The sequence below is a fragment of the Archocentrus centrarchus genome, chromosome 12 (genome assembly GCF_007364275.1).
Source record: "Archocentrus centrarchus isolate MPI-CPG fArcCen1 chromosome 12, fArcCen1, whole genome shotgun sequence".
NCBI lineage: Eukaryota > Metazoa > Chordata > Actinopteri > Cichliformes > Cichlidae > Archocentrus > Archocentrus centrarchus.
Window position 1 is genome coordinate 16,913,142 of NC_044357.1, and position 20,377 is coordinate 16,933,518.

The 20,377-nt window shown below is 41.5% G+C and overlaps 3 protein-coding genes across 4 annotated transcripts; 2 read left to right on the forward strand and 1 right to left on the reverse strand.

Moving 5' to 3' along the window:
• Positions 1-424: 424 nt before the first annotated feature.
• LOC115789466 (syntaxin-2-like) lies at positions 425-8,635 on the forward strand. 2 transcript variants are annotated; one of them, XM_030742896.1, is made up of 9 exons: positions 425-467; positions 803-856; positions 1,144-1,243; positions 4,656-4,730; positions 5,123-5,184; positions 5,366-5,474; positions 7,457-7,530; positions 7,664-7,801; positions 7,909-8,635. In XM_030742896.1, the coding sequence occupies exons 2-9, from the start codon at positions 818-820 to the stop codon at positions 8,131-8,133; spliced, it is 822 nt and encodes a 273-aa protein (XP_030598756.1). In that variant the 5' UTR covers positions 425-467; positions 803-817; the 3' UTR covers positions 8,134-8,635. The 2 variants fall into 2 exon arrangements, with proteins under 2 accessions (XP_030598756.1, XP_030598757.1); XM_030742897.1 differs by lacking the exon at positions 425-467 and adding an exon at positions 552-596.
• A 1,644-nt stretch (positions 8,636-10,279) lies between these two features.
• Positions 10,280-12,172, reverse strand: pgam2 (phosphoglycerate mutase 2 (muscle)). The gene is made up of 3 exons (XM_030742679.1): positions 11,674-12,172; positions 11,381-11,561; positions 10,280-10,766 (listed from the first exon to the last, which is right to left on the reverse strand). The coding sequence occupies exons 1-3, from the start codon at positions 12,088-12,090 to the stop codon at positions 10,597-10,599; spliced, it is 768 nt and encodes a 255-aa protein (XP_030598539.1). The 5' UTR covers positions 12,091-12,172; the 3' UTR covers positions 10,280-10,596.
• A 4,509-nt stretch (positions 12,173-16,681) lies between these two features.
• nefla (neurofilament light chain a) lies at positions 16,682-19,498 on the forward strand. Its single transcript, XM_030742432.1, has 4 exons — positions 16,682-17,791; positions 17,908-18,032; positions 18,420-18,829; positions 18,919-19,498. Exons 1-4 carry the CDS (start codon positions 16,748-16,750, stop codon positions 19,272-19,274), a joined length of 1,935 nt encoding a protein of 644 aa, XP_030598292.1. The 5' UTR covers positions 16,682-16,747; the 3' UTR covers positions 19,275-19,498.
• The last annotated feature ends 879 nt before the right edge of the window (positions 19,499-20,377 follow it).

Sequence of the window (20,377 nt, forward strand, 5' to 3'; positions counted from 1 at the left end):
CATATCACAAAAGTATGTTTTCCCTAGAAAGGCTCTCTGAGCTTAACTTTCGCAATGCTTATGTTAACACTCATCCGGCAGCGGAGCTGTAAACGGGTGCAGCAGAAGGAGCGGTACTGGCAAGCGGCGATGAACGGAAGAAAAAGAGGAGATCGTCAGGGAGACGAAGAGACAGGGAGGAGGCAACGTGCGTGTATTAAAAAAAAAATGCCCAGTTGGCTATGACCTTGCTTGCACCTCATTAAACCAATATATTTAAACTGAAATTTCAAGTGTTAGTGAACTGAAGTTCACAGGTCCCGGGTGTATCACTCTGACACGTGCTCTGTGTTTAATCTGTACCCTGGGGACAGGCCGCGGGCAGGACCTTTGTTTTGTTGTGACTGTAACGCGCCTGCGTGCCCGCGCTCTTTATTACACAGGTGAGCTCAGTGAGCTGTATTCACGAAAGGAAGGGCACAGTGCAGGTGAGGCCGAGCGTCAACGCGTATACCGAAAGTAATTGCATTAGAAGGGAGTCTTCTTTTTTTCTGTGTATTTAGTGTAATTCGGACCACATGTTAGATGACTGGTAGGTGTTCAACAGGTTTTCAAAGGTAGGACTTTCTGAAAGCGGAAGAAAATGGCTGAGCGGCTACATCCAGCTTGTTTTGCTTATGGCAGCAGAGCGGAGGGTTTTGTTTTTTGAGAAATAGATATTAATGCTGAAACATTCATTAAAATGTTCAAGGGATTTTGTCTGCAACAGGTGGTACGTTGTAAACGAGCTTAACTGACTAAATTTCCTCCCCCCCCCCCCCAGCTGCACAAGGACGAAATGACGGCCACAAAAGAAATGGAGGATTTTTTCAAAACGGTAAACTTGACATAGCTTTGGGTTACGGTGTCATATCCACGTGTCCTCATTAGATCATTGTTTCTGAGGCGTAACTTAAAGTAGCTTAAATTTCATCTGTAAAATTTAAAAACTTATATCCGATATTAAAGGTGTAATTTGTAATAATGATTGATAGAAGACGGATGTGTTTTCATTTCGCTGGAAATGTATTATGTGCATTTAGAAATGTACTCCATATTTTCGTCTTGTCTGTACCGAGTTGTATAACAGTAAAGTTTGCTTGCCATGCATGCATGCATGTGTAGGTGGGTGAGGTTAGAGGCCTCATTGAAAAACTCTCCTGTCAAGCAGACGATGTGGAGAGAAGACAAGCTGCCATCCTCACGTCTCCGAGCCAAGACATGAGTAAGTGCTGATTTTTTTTTCTTCTTTCCCCTTCTAAAACAGAAGCAAGGAGAAAAGTGAATCCTTCATTGTTATGCTGATGCTTTCAAACTGTCTCAACTTTGTCGAGGCACACAACAGCAGCAAGACACGCACAAACAATGAGGCTAAACAGCCTTTGACAAACACAGCTGCAGCTGTTTGTACAGCAACAGACTTAGTAAATGTTACACAGATCAACATGCTTAAGCAGTTTACATATAGCTACAAAAAATAAAATAAAAATGCATGCCCACAGATGGAGATAAGTGTTACATGTAAAAGGCCACTAGGAACTTAAAATTAAACCAGCTTGTGCTTTCAGGTGTTCTTTATTCACCAATTTATCACACCTGATTGGCTTAGCCTAACCATGTGATTTTATTATGCTGTGTGATTGGCTACACCTACTTGACCATTATTGATTGAAATGGAGAAAGTGGGGATTTCCCTTATCTAGCAACTGACCTAGGACACTGAACTGAACAGCTGGCAGTAGCTAGATAGTGAGAAACTGGGGAATCCCAAATTTCTAGGTAGAGAGTCTGTTTATAGTAACATCAGTTCTAGGCTGCAGCCTTATTGGTTAGCCTGTGATGCCAACTTCTGATTGGCTGAGCATTGTCTAACATGTTGATCAGGGAGGGGGTCATGGCCGTAAATAGTACTGACTGTGACTCATCATTGAGCAATATTAAAGCAATGTCGCTTAAATGTAAACAACATGACTGCATTATGTTTTGTACAGTTGCTTTATATTATAGTGATGTTATACATGATGCATTAGTTGTCATAAACTGGTAAGCTGTGCACTCAAGCAAGAGGGATTCAGGAGCAGACAGGGAGGAGCAGAGAGTGCAAACTCAAAGGAAACTTTATTTGCAGGTGCAAAAACCAAGAAATTAAAACAGGAATTGACAGCCAGTATAATGGCAAAACTCAGGATTGGTCTTACAAGGGATCAATCCTTACAAGAGAACAAATATACTTGGCATGTAATACTAAACTGCTGCAGCTAATGCAACAGCCACTAACCAACATAAACTATGAAATGCTAAAAGAATGCCCTCGACCAAATTGTTGGACTGCTGGAAGAGTTACTACTGGAATAATTACAGACTCTGAGGCTGACTTGTTCTCTCCAACTTATAACATGGAGGGGCATGGAGCAGGCGCAGGTTCCTCAGGTCATTTCTAAGGAAAAGGGAGAGGGAAATTATTCTCTGTTGCTCAGGCTGAGTGTTCCATAGTGAGGTTAAATGTGAGGGAGAGCAGATGGGTAAAAACTTACTTGGTGAGCGAAAAAGATCATTCCTGGGGGTGGTGGTTGATGCTAGAGTTGGGGTCCTGAAGGTGAGGCTGTGGTAAGGGCAGGCAGGTAAATCCAACACTCATGAGACAGGCTGCTGAAAGTGAAGAGCAAAAGAGTAGTTAATTCTTAGAGAGTCACATAAGCAGAGTGATGATGAAAAGCTAATTCATGCATTTATTTCTTCTAGGCTAGACTGCTGTAATTCATTTTTATTAGGCTGTCCTAAAATCTTCCTGAAAAGCCTTCAGCTGATCCAAAATGCTGCAGCTAGAGTACTGACAGGGACTAGAAAGAGAGCATATTCCTCCCATACTGGCTTCTCTTAATTGGCTCCCTGTTAAATCCAGAATAGATTTTAAAATTCTTTTCCTCACATGCAAGGTCTTGAATAATCAGGCCCCATCTTATCTTAAAGACCGCATGGTACTGTTTCATGATGCACTTAGTATTTGTTTTCATTCATTTCTTTTTGCTCTGTTTATACACCACTCTGCATTTAATCATTAGTTATTATTCGTCTCTGGTTCTCTTCCACAAAATGTCTTTTGCCCTTCTCCTTCACTTCAGCGCCAACCAGTCACAGCAGATGACTGCCCCTCCCTGAGCCTGGTTGTGCTGGAGGTTTCTTCCTGTTAAAAGGGAGTTTTTCCTTCCCACTTTCGCCAAGTGCTTGCTCATAGTGGGTCGTTCTGATTGTTGGGTTTTCTCTGTAATAATTGTAGGGTCTTTACCTTACAATATAAAGTGCGTTGAGGCGACTGTTGTGATTTGGCATTATATAAATAAAATTGAATTGAATAAGTGAAAGACCAGATTGTTTAGTCCAAAGCCCGGAAACTGCAGGAGATTGACAGAATGAGCCAGTTTACCGCGGTACAGATGATGACTGCCGGCCCTCAAATACAGTCTTGATGACGCTTCATTGAGCGCAGGTGTGTCTGACTGTCCCAAAAAGAGGAACAATCAGCCCAGCCCATTACACAAAAACAGGAACACAACATCACCAACCATGACATTAATATCAGCAGATTATGTTGTATTGGTGCATTATGTAGTAATATTTCTGTACACACATGAGTATAATATTATGTGAATACCTTATAAATATGCATTATGTCTGGCTCATTGTTATAGATTATATAAATAGAAAGATATTATGTAATATACACCCTTGTACAAGAGTGCAGTATGTACATTCCCTGATTTGTTTACCATGGAATCTTTTGTTTGTTCTTACCAAAAAGTATTTATAGAAATGTTAAACATAATCACAAGATATGAATCTTTTAGAGCATGCTTAAAATTGTTCTGATTTAATAAGTATTGATAATACTGAAAACATGTATTTACTGGAATATGTATTATACAATAATCCCTCACTTATCGCGGGTGTTACGTTCCAGGACCACCCGCGATAAGTGAAAATCTGCGAAGTAAGGACGCTATATCTATTTTAATACTTATACATTATTTTAGTAGTTATACACTATTTTAAGTTTTTATAAACCCTCCCCACACACTTATACACCAAATATATACATTACTGTACAACACGTACTATGCATGTAAAGAACGAGTACCGGAAAAACCCGCGAAACAGCGAAAATAACGCGATAAATATTTTACACTAATATTGATTAAAAATCCGCGAAAAGCGAACCGCGAAGTAGCGAGGGATTACTGTATCTTTACTAACCCAGAGGTGACTAAAAGTATTGGATAAAAGTTTAAGGGAAGGCCTCCAAATTAGGGGAAAATAGTTTTGCAGAAGGTAATATGATGTCTGCTGAAGGGTTTTGTATTATGAAGTGGAGCTGTAATGTTATTCTAACTTCTATATTTATTTTTAATTTTCATTAATCATGGGACGATATCCCCATTGGTGATGGATCTTGTTAATTTCGATTTTGCACAGCTTCACAACCTTTTTTTGAAATTGGGGTTTATATAAAGGATAAGAACAATGCATAAAACCCAACCTTTCTTTAATAGCCATCTTTCATAATATACACCTTGGTGAAATTCACCACATAGTAAGCTGAAATGATTTCCTCTGAAATGTGCTTGTACTATTGGTCCCAGGACACAAAGATGAACTGGAGCTGCTGAACAATGAGTCCAAGAAGAATGCCAACTTCATCAGAGCAGCACTAAAATGTAGGCGGAAACATTTTTTTTTTTTTTTTTTTTTTGTGAAACCCTGCAAAATTTGCTTTTATGCAAAGTTTCAGTGTAGTCAGATAAAATGAATCAGTTTTTCAGTGTGCGTGATGGATATTTAGTTGTCACAGTTTAATATAAAGAAAATGGGAGGGGCAGTGCAGCAGACAGTGGGAATATTCCTCATACACTGGGTATAGTGTGTAACAGAGGATTTGACTTGCAAATGATTAAAAAGGAAGTGTAGTGTAGCCCACTCGACTGCTGTCTGACAATAACACTGAGCCCTTTATTGTAACTGCAGAAAAGGACTGTGACATACCAGACTTTTATTTTTAATGTTTTAACTTGATCCCGTGTTCATGTTGGATCGATCTCATGTTTTTCAGCGATGCAGAAGCCTGGGGATGAGACCGGCGCCACAGTAATCCACCGTATTAGGAAGAACCAGGTGTGGAAGCACTTTTATTTCCTCTAATAAACCAGGTGCAAAATGATTGTCAGACACTCCTTTGCAATCTGAAAGAATCCTGCACTCTTTATACGCCTGACAAAATTACTCCTGACAGAGGTCGCTTCTTAGAATTGATATTTGAATTGATTCTTTTTATTCTGTGGCTCTCTTTCAACAGCACTCGTACTTGACTCGGTGGTTTGCTGAAGTCATGAGGGGTTACCATGAGGCACAAATTTCCTTCAGAGAAAAATGTAAGGCCCAAATTCAGAGACAGCTGGAGATTGGTGAGTTGCCAAAGCCAAATGGGTGCACTTGCCCCTCCTCACCCCCAGGCCAGTGTTGTGTAAATGGATTTTATTTCATGCAGCAGGATCTTATATCAGCACAGTTACTGCATTGTAAGGAGGAGGGAGCTTCTACCAGCTCTTTACTAGAAAGAAAACCTGCAGTGGTATAAGCTGCTCTGATAGTGTTTGCATGGTAGTACTACTTCACATAATAAGCTAATGTCATGTGGAGCAGCAATATAATTGCTTCCAATTTACATCACTACATGCACTGTATTGTGATTAATGGCTAACTACTGCACATTATAACCAGCTTTCTATTATATCTTATGTTAGCAATTCTCTTTTTCTCCTCTTGTAGTCTGAAGTTATTCTCTACATTTATAACACTAAAGCAAACTGTCCTTTGAATTCCTTTTAAAAACAATGTTTGCTGCCACACAGTTCACATATGCTCACAAGCCACTTTATTAGACACATATTGCTAATCTAATAAGGGATTGTTCCTCTTTTTACCTTCAAAGCTGCCTTAATTCTTCAAGGCATAGGTTCAACAAGATGCTGGAAACATATTGACATGATAGCGTCACACAGTTGCTGCAGATTTGTCAGCTGCACATCCATGATGTGACTCTCCCAATCCACCACATCCCAAAACTGTTCTGTTGTCATGTTCAGGAAAGACATTTGAGTTTTGCAATACAAGGGACCCAAAGTGGTGTAGTAGTATCCGCCACACCGTTACACCACTACCATTCTGAATCATTGATACAAGGCAGGATGGAGCCATGTTTTCATGTTTACACCAAATTCTGACTCTATCATCTGAATGTTGCAGCAAAAATCAAGACTCATCAGACCAGGAAATGTTTTTGAACTGTAGCCTCAGTTTCCTGTTCTTAGTTGATAATAGTGCCACCCGTTGTGGTCTTTGGCTGCTGTTTGCTGCTTCAAGGTTCGATGTGTTGTAGATTCAGAACTCCTCTTCTGCATACCTTGGTTATAATGAGTAGTTATTTGAGCTCCTTCCTATCAGTTTGAAGCAGTCTGGCCGTTGTCCTCTGACCTTTGATGTCAACAAGGTATTTTCACCCCAACTGCCGCTAACTGGATTTTTTCTTCTCCTTTTGGACCATTCTCTGTAAACCATAGAGATGGTAGTGTAGGGAAAATCCCCATAGGTAAGAATTTTCTGAAATGCTTAACCAACTGCCTACATTCAAAGTCACTTCACTTACTTTTCGTTTCCATTCTGATGCTTGGTTTGAACTTAAACAGGTCGTCTTGATTTGTACTTTCCTAAATGCACTGAGTTGCTACCATGTGATTGGCTGATTATAAAGTTAAACAGGTGTGCCTGATAAAGTGGCTGAGTATAAAATTCCCAGTCTGTTAATCTTTATGCTGTCTATTTTTTTTGTTTTCCTTCATATCCAAATTACATTGAATTTGTACTAAGCAGCTGGCAAGGTGAAAGTCAGTTTAATATTCCCTGTGCTCTCTGGATCTCCAGTATTCCTTAGTTGTGTTTCTAGTATAGGTTTGCTTTTGTTTCATTTTTTTTTTTTTTTTTTGGCCTTATTTTGTCCTCTATGACCTGTTGCCAAAATAAAGACTCATTTTTGGTTCATTTTCAACTGCTTACTCCTGCATCCTGCTTTTGGGTGCTCTCCTCCTTCACACGCCACACGGCCTGCGTCCACGCAATGTGACATACATATAGCTCATGATAATGTCTAGAATAGTTGAAGGCTGCAATGAATGTGTGAAGTGTATCCCTCCAGAATATGATACACTGTAGGTTAAATGTACAGTATAATTTTTTTTTTCCAAGTATTTTTTTTAAGTGTAATTATGCCATCCTGTGGTCAATGTCTAAATTGCATCCTTGACAGCACAGAAGGCTGGCTTAGTCCTTGATGCCCTGCACTGTATAAAAGAAAATGTAGCTTATTTAGTATCTCTTTTGTTAATTTCAGTAAATAAAAATACTACAGACCAAGCGTTGGAGGAGATGCTGCAACATGACAATCTTGCCATCTTCATATCTGATGTGAGCGGAATTAATCTTTACTTCTTTGTCTTATTTAATTTTTTTGTGGGTCACTCAAATATGCAATTTTTGTAAGTTTGAAGCTATTTGTGGGATGATTTTTAAAAACAGTTTGAGCATGTGTCTTTCACAGATCACCTCTAACAGTGAGATTTCAAGCCAGGCTCTGAATGAAATTGAACTTCGCCATCAGGAAATCCTCTGCCTTGAGTCCAGCATTAAAGAGCTGCATGAGATATTTGTTGACACTGCCGTGCTGCTGGAACTCCAGGTAAAATGGCAATTACTTGCTTGGGAATATGGAAGATGATGTAACATATTCATGGATGAACCAAAACCTGACTGGTGCCATTATGTTTTTTTTTTTTTTTCTCCCAGGGCGAGTTAGTCAACAACATAGAAAGAAATGTCGCAACTGCTGCAGAGTATGTAGAAAAATCAACAGAAGAAACCTTTAAAGCAGTTGCATACAAGAAAAATCCTTACAAGATAGCATTTCGCCCAAACTTCTTCAAGAACTTCAAGAGAAATGGTGCTTCTAAAACTGCAGCTGATCAGAGCACATCTGACTTAAATCATAACTGGGCGCCTGACCCTGTGTAAATAATGACTGTACCAAAAGTCCTGATGTGCATCATGGTCTGCTGGAAAGACAGTTTTATGTGATTTTATGTTGCCTGTCTGTTACTCAAGCTCCTTTCTAAAGGATTTTGATGAAACTCACTCATCTGATTAAAATGATTTTGTGGACAAGGCAGCAGCTGCCTGATCCTGATACCACCTCTGGACCATCAAAAGAAATAAACAGCAAAAAGCAACATAATTTTAACTTTTCAGTCAGTGTTTAGATTCAGTCCTGAGAGTTTAGGTTTTAGAAATGGCAAAATAGCTCAGTTTCATTCTCAACCCATTTTTATGCTTCTCTCCACTCTCACATTTAGCCAGTAGGTGTCATGTCAACACTACAGTGGACTTTCTCTCCTCTCTGCTGGCCTTTAAAGCTCTGGGGCTACGTATTGTTATTTGTTTGTTTTTTTAATAGTGTAATATAATGTTACATCACATTGTGTTAAACTAAGAAAAATCTCTGCAAACTGAGCATGCAATTCCCAAAATAAACCTGTGAAGAGTGGTACAGTACTTAAGTTATGGGTGTTTTTATTATTATAACACAAATGAAAGGGAGCAAGGGATTGCTTGGATGATGGAAGAACATGCATGCTAAATCATTGTCATAATGTGAGTGAAAAGGTTTAATACATTAATTTTGTTAAAAATTTAAGTTGACTTGTTTCAGCTTGAAAGCTGTATGTTATGTGTAGCGCTGGTGGTGGCACATAGTATTATAGGAAATAGCTGAAATGTGCAGGGGCGTGAGTTAGGTCAGGATTTCAAGCTTCCCCATTTCACTGTTGGGCACTCAGCCCTATCTGCTTCAGCAGCACCCTGTTCTCTGACCTCAGCTTTCTAACAAGATGAGATGAGTGCGAAGGTCAAAAAAATTTTACTGTGGCATAATTATGCGATAAACAAAGGCTTCTATTAGTAAATGTCAGCATGATGTGTTGCTAAACTAAGATTTTGAGTAGATACTTGCTAAGTAACATCATCAATGTGGACACATTACCTTTCAGACTTTACCATTTAGTTTAAACCATCACGCTATGCAATTACAGTATTGCAGAGCTGTTTGGTGGTCTTAAATTTGTGATCTTATGTGTTTTCATTTGTGCTTAAAAGTTGCTGGTTCATGCCATTTTGAACATTTCACATGAAGAATTTCTCCATCCATCTATTTTCTTCCAGTCATCCAAACTTGGGTTGCAGGGGCTGGAACCTATCCCAACTGTTAGAGGGCAAAAGGCGGGGTACATCCTGGATAGGTTGTCAGTCTGTCGCAGGGCAAAAGAATTTCTCCTCACACAAAAATTGCTTCAAGTACAGAACTAAACTATCTGGGTGTACTTGCAGGAAGATGATAAAGTGTCTAAAGTTATTAAGTCACCAGAACAACTTTGATGAACCATTCTTCCAAAGGATGTCTCGGTTGGAGTTTAGCCTACATGACAGTTCAGCATCTTCCTGTGGTGCTACACTGCGTGGAAATTTAGTGACTGGGGAAGCCAGAAGATGATGCGTATCACTGTCATACTCACCAAACAGTTCAGTGAGCTTGTGGAGACTGAGGTATTGTCATCCTGGAAGACACTGCTACCATCAGGATAGAAATGTTTCATCACACAAGAAAGGCGCTCAGAATAAATTTGCATTAATTTTCAGCAACACTTTGTCTAAGGGGACAAGTGCACCCAAACCCTTCCAGAAAAATGCCATGTGTGTGGAAGTGTCTGCATTTATGTTCCTCCCAATGACTACTCATCTGTTTATACTGGCTGTTACCAGAACCCTTGAGTGGAATAGGTAGCTATTTAAAATGATTCTATTTGCACGTTTTCCAGTGTGATCTGACTGGAGTGGAGAACAAGCAAACTTATCCCTGCATTATGGGAGTGCTGCCAGAATGAACCCACTGACTTATCCATTAGGCTGTGTTTGCCTCTTACCCCTCCTCCCCTCGCTCTTTCGCTTGGATAAGATTTCACAGCACCTTTTGCACTTTGCTGAAACCTCTGATTTTAAAATAGGGAGCAAAGAAGAATGGGAGATAGGGATGACAACGTAATTTAAAGACACAAAAAGAGAAAAGACATGTAAGAAGATAAGGAAGACAATAAAACTGATACAGCACTACATAAAAAGATGGTTTCTTTATTGGTTGTGCCAGGATGGTGAGGGCCCACAAAATAGGGCTTGGCCACAATTTAAAAGGGCTGAGTAATGTGACTGCATCAAATGTTAGGCCCTGCTTTTTGCTTTGACAGGTCATCAGTCTGTTTGTCACTTAAGCAAACAAACACCTAATGGGCTGAAAGTGGCCTGTCGCCAAAATAACCATTAAACATTTCCCCAGTTGGAATGGACAACAAGGATCAACTAATAGATTAGAGGGAAAAGCTGAAGGACATGGGTAACAGTCTCTTTTTCTGCCTCTGCATGCAGTCTGGCTTATTTCTTGACTTTGCCCTGGGCAGCCACAGCCTCCATGGCCTTCTTTACGGTTTCCTCATCACCGAGGAAAGACATGGGCTTAATGGGCTTCAGGTTGGCGTCCAGCTCATACACAATTGGGATTCCTGTGGGAAGGTTCAGCTCCATGATGGCTGCATCAGACATATCTGGAGATACAGGCAGACAGAGCAGATGGAGACGTGGAGATCAGCAGACGGAACAGAATGTAACTGATACAATACACTGTAAGTCGGGGCTCTGTCTGGAGCCCAGGAGCATAGGCAGGATTTTCAAGAGTCTTGCATAATAGAAGGAGAAAGTGCAACATGTTTTCTTTATATTTGATTATATTTTAAGTTCCCAGAGATCTGTCTCTGTCTCTCAACACTGGATCTGCCACTCCTATCTGACATTTACTATGGCCCTTGAATCTCTACAAAACCCTTATCCATGTCTGGGTACTCCTTGAAAAAGTCCAACCTTTCTACATAAAGGTCGTGACTGTAATGGGAACCAAGCTCATGACCCTCTACCCTGTCCCTGAGCTCTGATGTGAGCCTCTGCATGCTATTTATAGACAGTGCAATCCACAACTCTGTATGTGTGTGTATAAAGTCTCCAAGTGTGTAACACTGACTATTCAACTCAGTTTTTCACTGAAATCTTTGGTTTACTTGCAAGAATTTCAATATTTTGCATTTTGCAGTGTTGGATTTTAAACCACTCTATCTACTGTATCAGACTTAATTCCTTTTTTTAAAGCTTTGTCCACAGTGCTTACCCTCTAAGTGCTTGACAATGCCACGGAGGCTGTTCCCATGGGCAGCAATAATTACATTCTTCCCAGCTTTGATTTCAGGAACGATGACTTCATTCCAGAAAGGCAGAGCACGGGCGATGGTATCTTTAAGTGACTCACATGTGGGCAGCTCACCAGGCTTCAGGTCTTTGTAACGCCGAGACTGGAGGGAAAAGAACACCATAAAGTACAAATGTTTCATAACTGACAGTACTCTTGTGCAAATGCTGGGGCTCTTTAAGCTAAGAAATTAAGTTTCTTTGGATTTGTCTCACCTCGCTGATGATTTTGTGATAAGGGTGGTCCTTATCCATGGGTGGAGGTGGGATGTCAAAGGAACGACGCCAGATCTTCACCTGCTCCTCACCGTGCTTTGCAGCCGTCTCTGCCTTGTTTAGTCCAGTGAGGCCTCCATAGTGGCGCTCATTCAGACGCCAGGTACGAATCACAGGCAGCCACATCTGGTCTGTGCCTTCCATGATGGTCCACAATGTGTTGATAGCACGTTTCAGCACAGAGGTGTAGCAGACATCGAACTTCATGCCTGCCTCCTTGATAGCCTGGGCTCCTCGCTTGGCCTCTTCCACACCCTTTTCACTGAGGTCAGCATCAAACCAGCCACAGAAGCGGTTCTCCTGGTTCCAGGCACTCTCACCATGGCGGACAATAACCAAACGATGGGCAGCAGCCATGCTTAACAGTGTTTACCCAGAGTTTAACTTAAACCAGACACAGAGCCCTCAGCCCTCCTAAGTTGTGGACACACACACTGGCTGACCAACAGTAAGCCCAAGGCAGCATACCATACGCTTTTTATAGCAGCCTGGATCGTGGCAATGCATAGCAGACAGACCTTCTTTACTTTCCTCCTGTGAGAGGCTTTCATACTCTGATGGACACACTGGGAAGGCCAATAGAGCCAGACCTCTATGATGGGACATGTGGTGTCTGGGAAGGCCAGAGGTCAGATACTGAGCCAAAATAGCAACATGACTTTTAAACTGACATCTGTGAAAGAAAAGTGTAAAGATCAGAGTTGGAACCTCGTGCTTAGATGAACAGTTTTCTCACTCCTCAACTCATTACAGAGAGACGATTTTATATATTTAGTAAATATTTGTTCACAGGGCATTTGTTGTGTGGGCATAACAGTGACAATAAGGCTCATGCAGGCCCTCTCAGTACTACTGTGGCAGGGGAAATTCCACTGTCTGTGTGTCACCAAATAACTGCATACATTAGCTGTCAGTGCCAGCAGAAAAAAATATGCAGCTACCAATGCTGCAATTATGCTTACTTCTATAAACAATAATGATTTTTATTACAAAGTAGATAAAACTTAAGAACAGATGTATAAATAACAAAAGCAGTGTACAAATATTTGCCAGTTAAAAATATATGCCCAAAGATCTTCTCAGAAGGGTTCTTTCTGGTCCAACATAGAGACATTATCAAATCAGTTTAAAGTCTCAAACCAGCAGGGTAATGTACATTGATTAAGCATAACATTATGACCACCTGCCTAATATTGTGTCGGTCCCCCTTTTGCTGTCAAAACAGCTCTGACCCATCAAGACATGGACTCAACTAGACCCCTGAAGGTGTGCTGCGGTATCTGGCACCAAGATGTTAGCAATAGATCCTTTAAGTCCTGTAAGATATGAGGTGGGGCCTCCATGGATTGGTCTCGTTTTTCCGGCACATCCCACAGATGTTCGATTGGATTGAGATGTGGGTAATTGGGATGCCAACTCAACACCTCAAACTCGTTGTTGTGCTCCTCAAACCATTCCTGAACCATTTTTGTTTTGTGGCAGGGCGTATTATCCTGCTGAATGAGGCCACAGCTATCAGGGAATATCGTTTCCATGAAAGAGTGTACATGGTCTGCAACAGTGCTTAGGTAGGTGGTATATGTCAAAGTAACATCCACATGGATGGCAAGACACAAGGTTTTCCATCAGAACATTGCCTAAAACATCATACTGCTTCCACCAGCTTGCCCTCTTCCCATACTGCATTGTGGTGCCAGGTGTTCCCCATATAAGCGATGCACACGCACCCAGCTATGCATGTGATGTAAATGAAAACATGATTCATCAGACCAGGCCAGCTGCTTCTATTGCTCTGTGGTCCAGCTCTGATGCTCATGTGTCCATTGTTGCTACTTTGCAGCTTTGCAGCCTCATACTCAACAAACTGTGATGCACTGTGTATTCGTATACCTTTCTATCAGAACCAGCATTCATTTTTCACCAATTTGAGCTACAGTAACTCATCTGTTGGCTTGGACCACACGAGCCAGCCATCACTCTCCACGCGTATCCGTGAGCCTTGGCCACCCATGACCTTGTTACTGGTTCATCACTGTTACTTCAAAGATACTGACCACTGCAGACCAGGAGCAACCCACAAAAGCTGCATTTTAGGAGCTGCTCAGGCCCTTTTCAAACTCCCTCAAATCTTTACGCTTGTCTATTTTTACTGCTTCTAACACATCAACTTTGAGGACTTTCACTTGCTCCTTAATATATCCCACCCACTAACAGGTGCCATGATGAGGGGATAATCAGTGTTATCCATGTCATAATGTTATGCTTGATTGGTGTATAAAGTGTTATTTCAATGCATCACCCCTAGGAGCTGCTCTAGTATCATATAGCTGGCTCATTTTCACATGCACATATGAGATAAAATGTTTCTGAGATAAAAACACCACATAAATAAATCTTGAGTTGCAGTGAGAATATTTTAGAAATGTGTTACAACCAAGATGAGCTAATAACTTAAGAATCCAATTACCTCCATATGATAGAAAATTAGCAGTATGACTTCTGCATACTTTGATTAAACTTAATGAGTCTGTATTCTGAGTCTTTAATAGACAAAGGTCTGGTGTTCCACCCTAGTGGAACTTAGATATACGCTACTGAGACAAATAATTGAAGCCAAATGTTCTGCTGCATCTTACATGAAATTTAATGCTGGGAAGAGAAAATGTGTTGAAACTTATGGGATACAGACAAAACAGCTGAAAAGGCTGGGTCACTGAGCTGCAGAGCTGTCAGGCAAGGTGGATGTCTCGTGTCCTGCACAATCAAATTTATGATCCTGGGGAAATACAATAATCCAAAAATAGAATATTAATGGAACTCCAGGCATGACGCCAAACTGCATCATGTGATCATGACATTGGGTTGTCCTACTATACAGAGTGGAAACTAACAAGAAGGATTATGAAAAGATGGCAACTTACTGTGTTTGAGTTTTTGTGTCTAGACTAAACTGCAGGGGTTTTTTTTTTCCAACTAAAATGCTCTGTGTGCTTCATGCCCATCATCAGAAAACTGGCTGGCATTTACCAAGTGCACAAAAAATGGAATCAGATGTTAGTGTTAATTTGTGTCTGGGTGTGGCTGTTTATTTTATGTGGTATTTTTGGCCCTCTGGTGGTCAAATTGGATTAATGTATAACACTATACATTAATCCAGCTCCTGTTGTTAGGAGTGTGATGCATCCTTTTGTTTTGTTTTTTTTTTTCCCCAATACTAGCAATGTTGACTGTAATAATAATGTTGTCTTGAAGTGTAGACTGAGCTTTTATGTCAGCCAGCATTGCAGAGAGCAGAAGCAACAACCTGGAAATGAGCGCTGTAAGTGATTTAATGTGTTTGAGAGGAGAAGTTAATGATCTTCTTTATCTGTTTTATTTCCCCAGGTGCCGTAAGCACCCAGCCTGCCAGAAATCGCCCCGATGCAGTTCGTCAGACTGCTGTTATGGTGGGAAAAAGTGTACACTGGAGAGTTTGTGTGATCACAACTGTTACGATGACTCAGCCTGCAGCACAGTCCATGCAGCTCCCAGTGAAGCCCCCCCACCTCCCACCACCTGCCTCCCTTCTGTTTGGGAACAGCACCACCTAAAAGCACCAGGGGCCTTTGCTGCAAAGGCGAAGTACACAAGCAATACATGCTGTAGAGCCTTCCCATATGCAACGATACACACAAAAATGCACAAATAGTGATGCAAAGCACTGCAACACACTTCATTTATTCATAAAGCTGGAAAGCAAGATAAATCTTGAATCTGAACATAAACTCTGTACCACACACACACACACACATACACACACACACACACAGTAATGGTATATATAGCACTTTGGATAAGTTTTCTCCTGTGTCAAATCATCAAGGCAACACTACATGCAACTATTCACTGAATACTGTAAATAACCTGTGTCACTAGCATGGATAATGTGATGCTCTCAAGACTTTTTGGTCTACATGTAGAGCTCAGAGGAGCTGTTTGGGTGAACACATAATGCATTTCATTTCCCACTCAAGACCTTCTACATAAAAAAGAAAAAAACATTCATAGTAAATATCCTTTAACTAAGTGATAAAAAAAGAGCATAAAGCAGACCCAGGATGTAATAATTAATACACCTTTAATAGCAAACAGCAGAGCTTGTTGAGATACATTTTAATGATGATATTTCTACAAGATGTGCTATACTGCACTGTGCATGTAGTATTCATTTCTAATTAACACCTCATTTGAGCTGCACATTAACCCATTCTAAGTCATGCCTTTAATTGTGTCATGCCGTCTATCTGAGAAGGATTTCATTGTTGCAGGTCTTTTGAGGTCATGGCTGTAGTTCTGCTCCTCACCACAAGGAGAGATGCTGTGTCACCGTTGTTAAATCAGGGCACCCCTACCCCACCCCGCCCTTTTTTTCTGCAGTGAGAAGAGCACAGAAAATGTGTTTGAGCAAGGTTTTGTCCTTTCTAAAATATGGAATTACTATGAAACTGCACCGTTTTGTTTTTTTTTTTCATGTCAATTTCAGGTTCTGTTTTAACTGCTCATGTGATAATTTTTTAATTATTATTATTACTTAATAATAAATAATACTTAATAATAAATCTGTTATTATAAACTAGTTTTTCTAGAAACTTGGCTTGAGTAACTATAACTGTCTATGCCAACATCAGCAGAAAAAGAAGCATGCAGCTTTGTAAATTATTATTATTATTATTATTATTTACCCATTTCCTCCTGTTGTTTCTTTCTGTCTTTAATCCTTGGACATTTCCCTCCTCCAAGCATTCCTATGGCTCCTCTCTGCCTTATTTCTTGCCATTGCAGTGTAAACCTATCAAGCATCCATTGTCAGAGGTTGCAGAAAGTGCTTGCGTCAGCCCCCACCATCCAGCTATAAAAGCAGAGGCTGCAGCAGCAGCAAGCAGTCAAGGCTTAAACCTGAGCACCTTGTACACCTCCACACACATACATACACAAAGAGGAGAGGAAGAGCAAGTTTTTCTCCCAACACTCAGCCATGAGTAGCATCGGATATGACCCTTACTACTCCACCTCGTCATACAGACGCTATTTTGCCGAGCCTCCTCCACGTGTGGTGGTGACCAGAGGGAGGACCCACTCTGGCTTCTCTTCTCATGCATCCCCACTGTCCTCTTCCCGTCTGCAGTATTCCTCTCCTGGTCGTGTGCTCTTCTCTTCTTCCTCACCAGCCTCTTCCTTGGAGCTGGAACTCAGCCAAGCGGCCCAGATCAGCTCCGAATTCCGAGCTGTACGCACACAAGAGCGCAGCCAGCTGCAGGACCTTAATGACCGTTTTGCCGGTTTCATTGAGAGAGTGCGTGAGCTGGAGCAGCAGAACCGTGCCTTGGAGGCGGAACTGCTGCTGCTGAGGCAAAGGCACACTGAGCCATCCCACCTGAGAGCACTGTATGAGCAAGAGGCCCGGTCCCTGAGAGCAGCTGTGGATGAAGCTAGGGCAGAACAGCAGGCTGTCCTAAGTCAGAGAGAGAGGCTGGAACAAACCCTGAGTGCTCTGCAGGGTCGATATGAGCAGGAAGTGTTGGCTCGGGAAGAAGCTGAAGGCAAGCTGATGGAGGCCCGTCGTGAGGCCGACCAGGCTGCCTTGGCAAAGGCTGAGCTTGAGAAAAGTGTGGAAATCCTGCTTGAGGAGCTGGCCTTCCTCAAGAGGATTCATGAGGGCGAGGTGGTCGAACTTCAGGCCCAAGTCCAGCTGGGTGTGCAGGTGGCTGTGGAATCGGAGGCTGCCGCTCCGGACCTCTCTGGGGCTCTCAGGGATATCCGGTCCCAGTATGAAAGGCTGGCTGCAAGGAACATGCAGGCAGCTGAGGAATGGTTCAGAGGAAAGGTAGGCTCCTTGACTGAAACTGTGGCCCAGCACACTGATGCCGTGAGAAGCTCCAAGGACGAAGCAGGAGAATACCGACGCCAGCTACAAGCCCGCATTCTGGAAATTGATGCATGCAGAGGCCTTAATGAATCCCTGGAGAGACAGCTGCGTGAGGTGGAGGATAAACAGAGTGCCGAGATAGCTGCTATGCAGGTCTGTAAATGTGCTGCAGATCTTTAAAATCTCTTACTTAACGTTTTCATTTTATCATGTATTACGTTGTTTGTCCTTGTCTCTTTGTGTAAGACAACACTCTGATTTTTATGAAGGACACCATTGCAGAACTGGAGACTGAGCTGAGGGGCACTAAACAGGAAATGGCACGCTACCTGAAGGAGTACCAGGACCTTCTGAATGTCAAGATGGCTCTGGACATCGAGATTGCGGCATACAGGTAATAGGTGAAAAAAAAGTGACTCTGAGACGGCATGTCAACACCAATTCTGAGGCAACTGGGCAACACACAGTTAGGTTTAGGTTTTTATCAAGGTCAGCAAAGTTTTTTTGCATTTAATGTATTCGACATGAATCAGGTAGACATCTGGATTTGTTTTTGTGTAAATCAGCAAAATGTATCATAGAAAAATATTGAATTTCCATTTGATAATTATTCTTTTACCTAACAAATTTGACTAAATCCCTCATTAGAGCCTAGTAAAACTATATGTGCTTCACTTTATGCACATTATCTCAGACAATGTATTTCTGAGAGTAAAAATGGCTGTTATATTTAAAACCTATGCATGTAAATGAGCTCCCTTCTTCTCATTGTTTTACACAGGAAGCTCCTGGAAGGGGAGGAGTCTCGCTTCAGTGTAGGCATGGCTGGGGGAGTGTCCTCGTTGTACGGCCACAGTTTGTCAGCACCCTCCTTCGCTAGGCCTGTCTTCTCAAGCCTGAGCTCTGGCACCTCCTATCTGGTGACGTCACGCCTCCTCAGCTCCAGTGTAAGCACCACTGAAGGCATCATCTCTGCCAGCCATGCCCAACAAGCAGAGGCCAGTCCACCAGGGGAGGAGGAGGAGGTAGAAGAGGAGGAAAATGAGGAAGAGGGAGATAAGGAAGAAGAGGTGGGAGAGGAAACAGAGGAGAAAAAGGATGAGGAGGAAGAGGAAGGTGAGGAAGAGGGGGATAAAGAGAAAGAAGATGAAGCTAAGGAAGTAGAGGAAGAGGCTAAGGAAGAGGAAGAGGGTTGGTGCAACTTTCTTAATCTTAGTCTTGTTACTCAAATAAATGGTAATCATTAATGTTATGATAACAAAATTCACGTTTTTATGCAGGTGGGGATGAAGAGGAGCAAAAGGACGATGCAGCAGAGACTGCAGAAGATGAGGGGGAGAAAGAAGGAAAAGATGAAGAGGAAGAGACTGAAGCACAAGAGGATGCAAAGGCAGAAGGAGCTGATGACAAAGAAGATGATACACAAGATGAAGCACAAGAGCAGGAGGAAGAAGTTAAAAAGAGTGAAGTGAAAGACAGTAAAGCTGATGCCAAGAAGGAAGACAAAGCCGACGACAAAGACGTGAAAGCTGCGCCGATAAAAGATGACAAAGCCGAAGCAAAAAAGGAGAAAGGTGAAGAAAAAGCAGCCCAACCTGAGGCCGCTGAAGACAAGAGCACAAAGGATAAAAAGTAATCCATTCTGGTCAAACTGCCCACGTAAAAACCACAGCTTGATGACAGGTAGAGGCAACAGCGCTGTCCTCTTAGATCTGCTTGTTAACATGGTGCTCAATAACACAGTCCAACAGCCATTTACAGCAACAAATCAAGGTTAAATGCTTGCCAATATTGAGAATAGCCCATAAAAGTCTTGCTGCACAATTGTGAGTGAGTGTAATAGAGTATGTGTGCGAGAGTTCTGGTGGTTAAATAAATTATTCTCAAAGCCGAGCATCTCACTGATTCTGAGTCCTGATTTAAAGATTACCCCGACGTGAAAACAGATTTGCAATGTAGGCTTCACAAGTGCTTGGAAGTATAGAGACACCTACTGCTTTACTATCACCTCATCAGTCAGAGAGGTGAGTAGTCGCAGTCACTGCACTCACACTGACAGCTACAGTCACTCTATTCTCACAGCATTGCCTCTAAGATCACCGGTCGCCTGCTGTGTTATATAGACTGTCGCGAAAGATCCTGCTGTGTTTCAGGATTAGTTCTGAACATTTAAAGTTGAAGAATGTGACTTAAAAAAAAAACAGATCATAACCTTTCTCTTAGAAATGGAAAAAAATTATTTTTTTGCTCAATTTAATATTCAGGCATTCATCTTTGAGACTTGTTCTCAGCTTATTAGCTGATCACAGCAAGATGAAAACAAGTACTGTTGTGTAACTCAGTACTGTTGTATGTGGCTGTGTCTGAAATTACTCACTGCTCATTATAGAGTGGATTATAAAGCACATTTGCAACTTTTGAATCCTCTCTGAGTTTATCATGTTTAAATACTCTATACAGCACACGCAAAGTATCCCACATTGCCTTATGAATAGTAGTGTGCAATGACAGTCACTATCCAAAGCACTGGAATCATTATGCATTACACTGAAGGAAAAATTACAAGGGGATATGAGGAAGAAGATAAGCATCAAGGGCTACAAAGTATTTAATAATCTGAGCTAATACACTCAGTATAATATGCATTTATCACAGAAATGCATGTTGGTATTTTGTACATAGCTGAAGTTAACCTGTCACATAACCGTGTGACAACAATGAAATTATGAGGAAAAATAG

Excerpts from the sequence above, each read along its gene's own strand:
- nefla (XM_030742432.1), top strand. The coding sequence starts at position 16,748 with ATGAGTAGCATCGGATATGACCCTTACTACTCCACCTCGTCATACAGA. Across the intron at positions 17,792-17,907 it reads CCGAGATAGCTGCTATGCAG|GACACCATTGCAGAACTGGA; the intron begins GTCTGTAAATGT and ends ATTTTTATGAAG. Across the intron at positions 18,033-18,419 it reads ATCGAGATTGCGGCATACAG|GAAGCTCCTGGAAGGGGAGG; the intron begins GTAATAGGTGAA and ends TGTTTTACACAG.
- LOC115789466 (XM_030742896.1), top strand. The coding sequence starts at position 818 with ATGACGGCCACAAAAGAAATGGAGGATTTTTTCAAAACG. Across the intron at positions 4,731-5,122 it reads CATCAGAGCAGCACTAAAAT|CGATGCAGAAGCCTGGGGAT; the intron begins GTAGGCGGAAAC and ends CATGTTTTTCAG. Across the intron at positions 5,185-5,365 it reads ACCGTATTAGGAAGAACCAG|CACTCGTACTTGACTCGGTG; the intron begins GTGTGGAAGCAC and ends CTCTTTCAACAG.
- pgam2 (XM_030742679.1), bottom strand. The coding sequence starts at position 12,090 with ATGGCTGCTGCCCATCGTTTGGTTATTGTCCGCCATGGTGAGAGTGCC. Across the intron at positions 11,562-11,673 it reads ATCACAAAATCATCAGCGAG|TCTCGGCGTTACAAAGACCT; the intron begins GTGAGACAAATC and ends TTTTCCCTCCAG. Across the intron at positions 10,767-11,380 it reads CATTGTCAAGCACTTAGAGG|ATATGTCTGATGCAGCCATC; the intron begins GTAAGCACTGTG and ends CTGTATCTCCAG.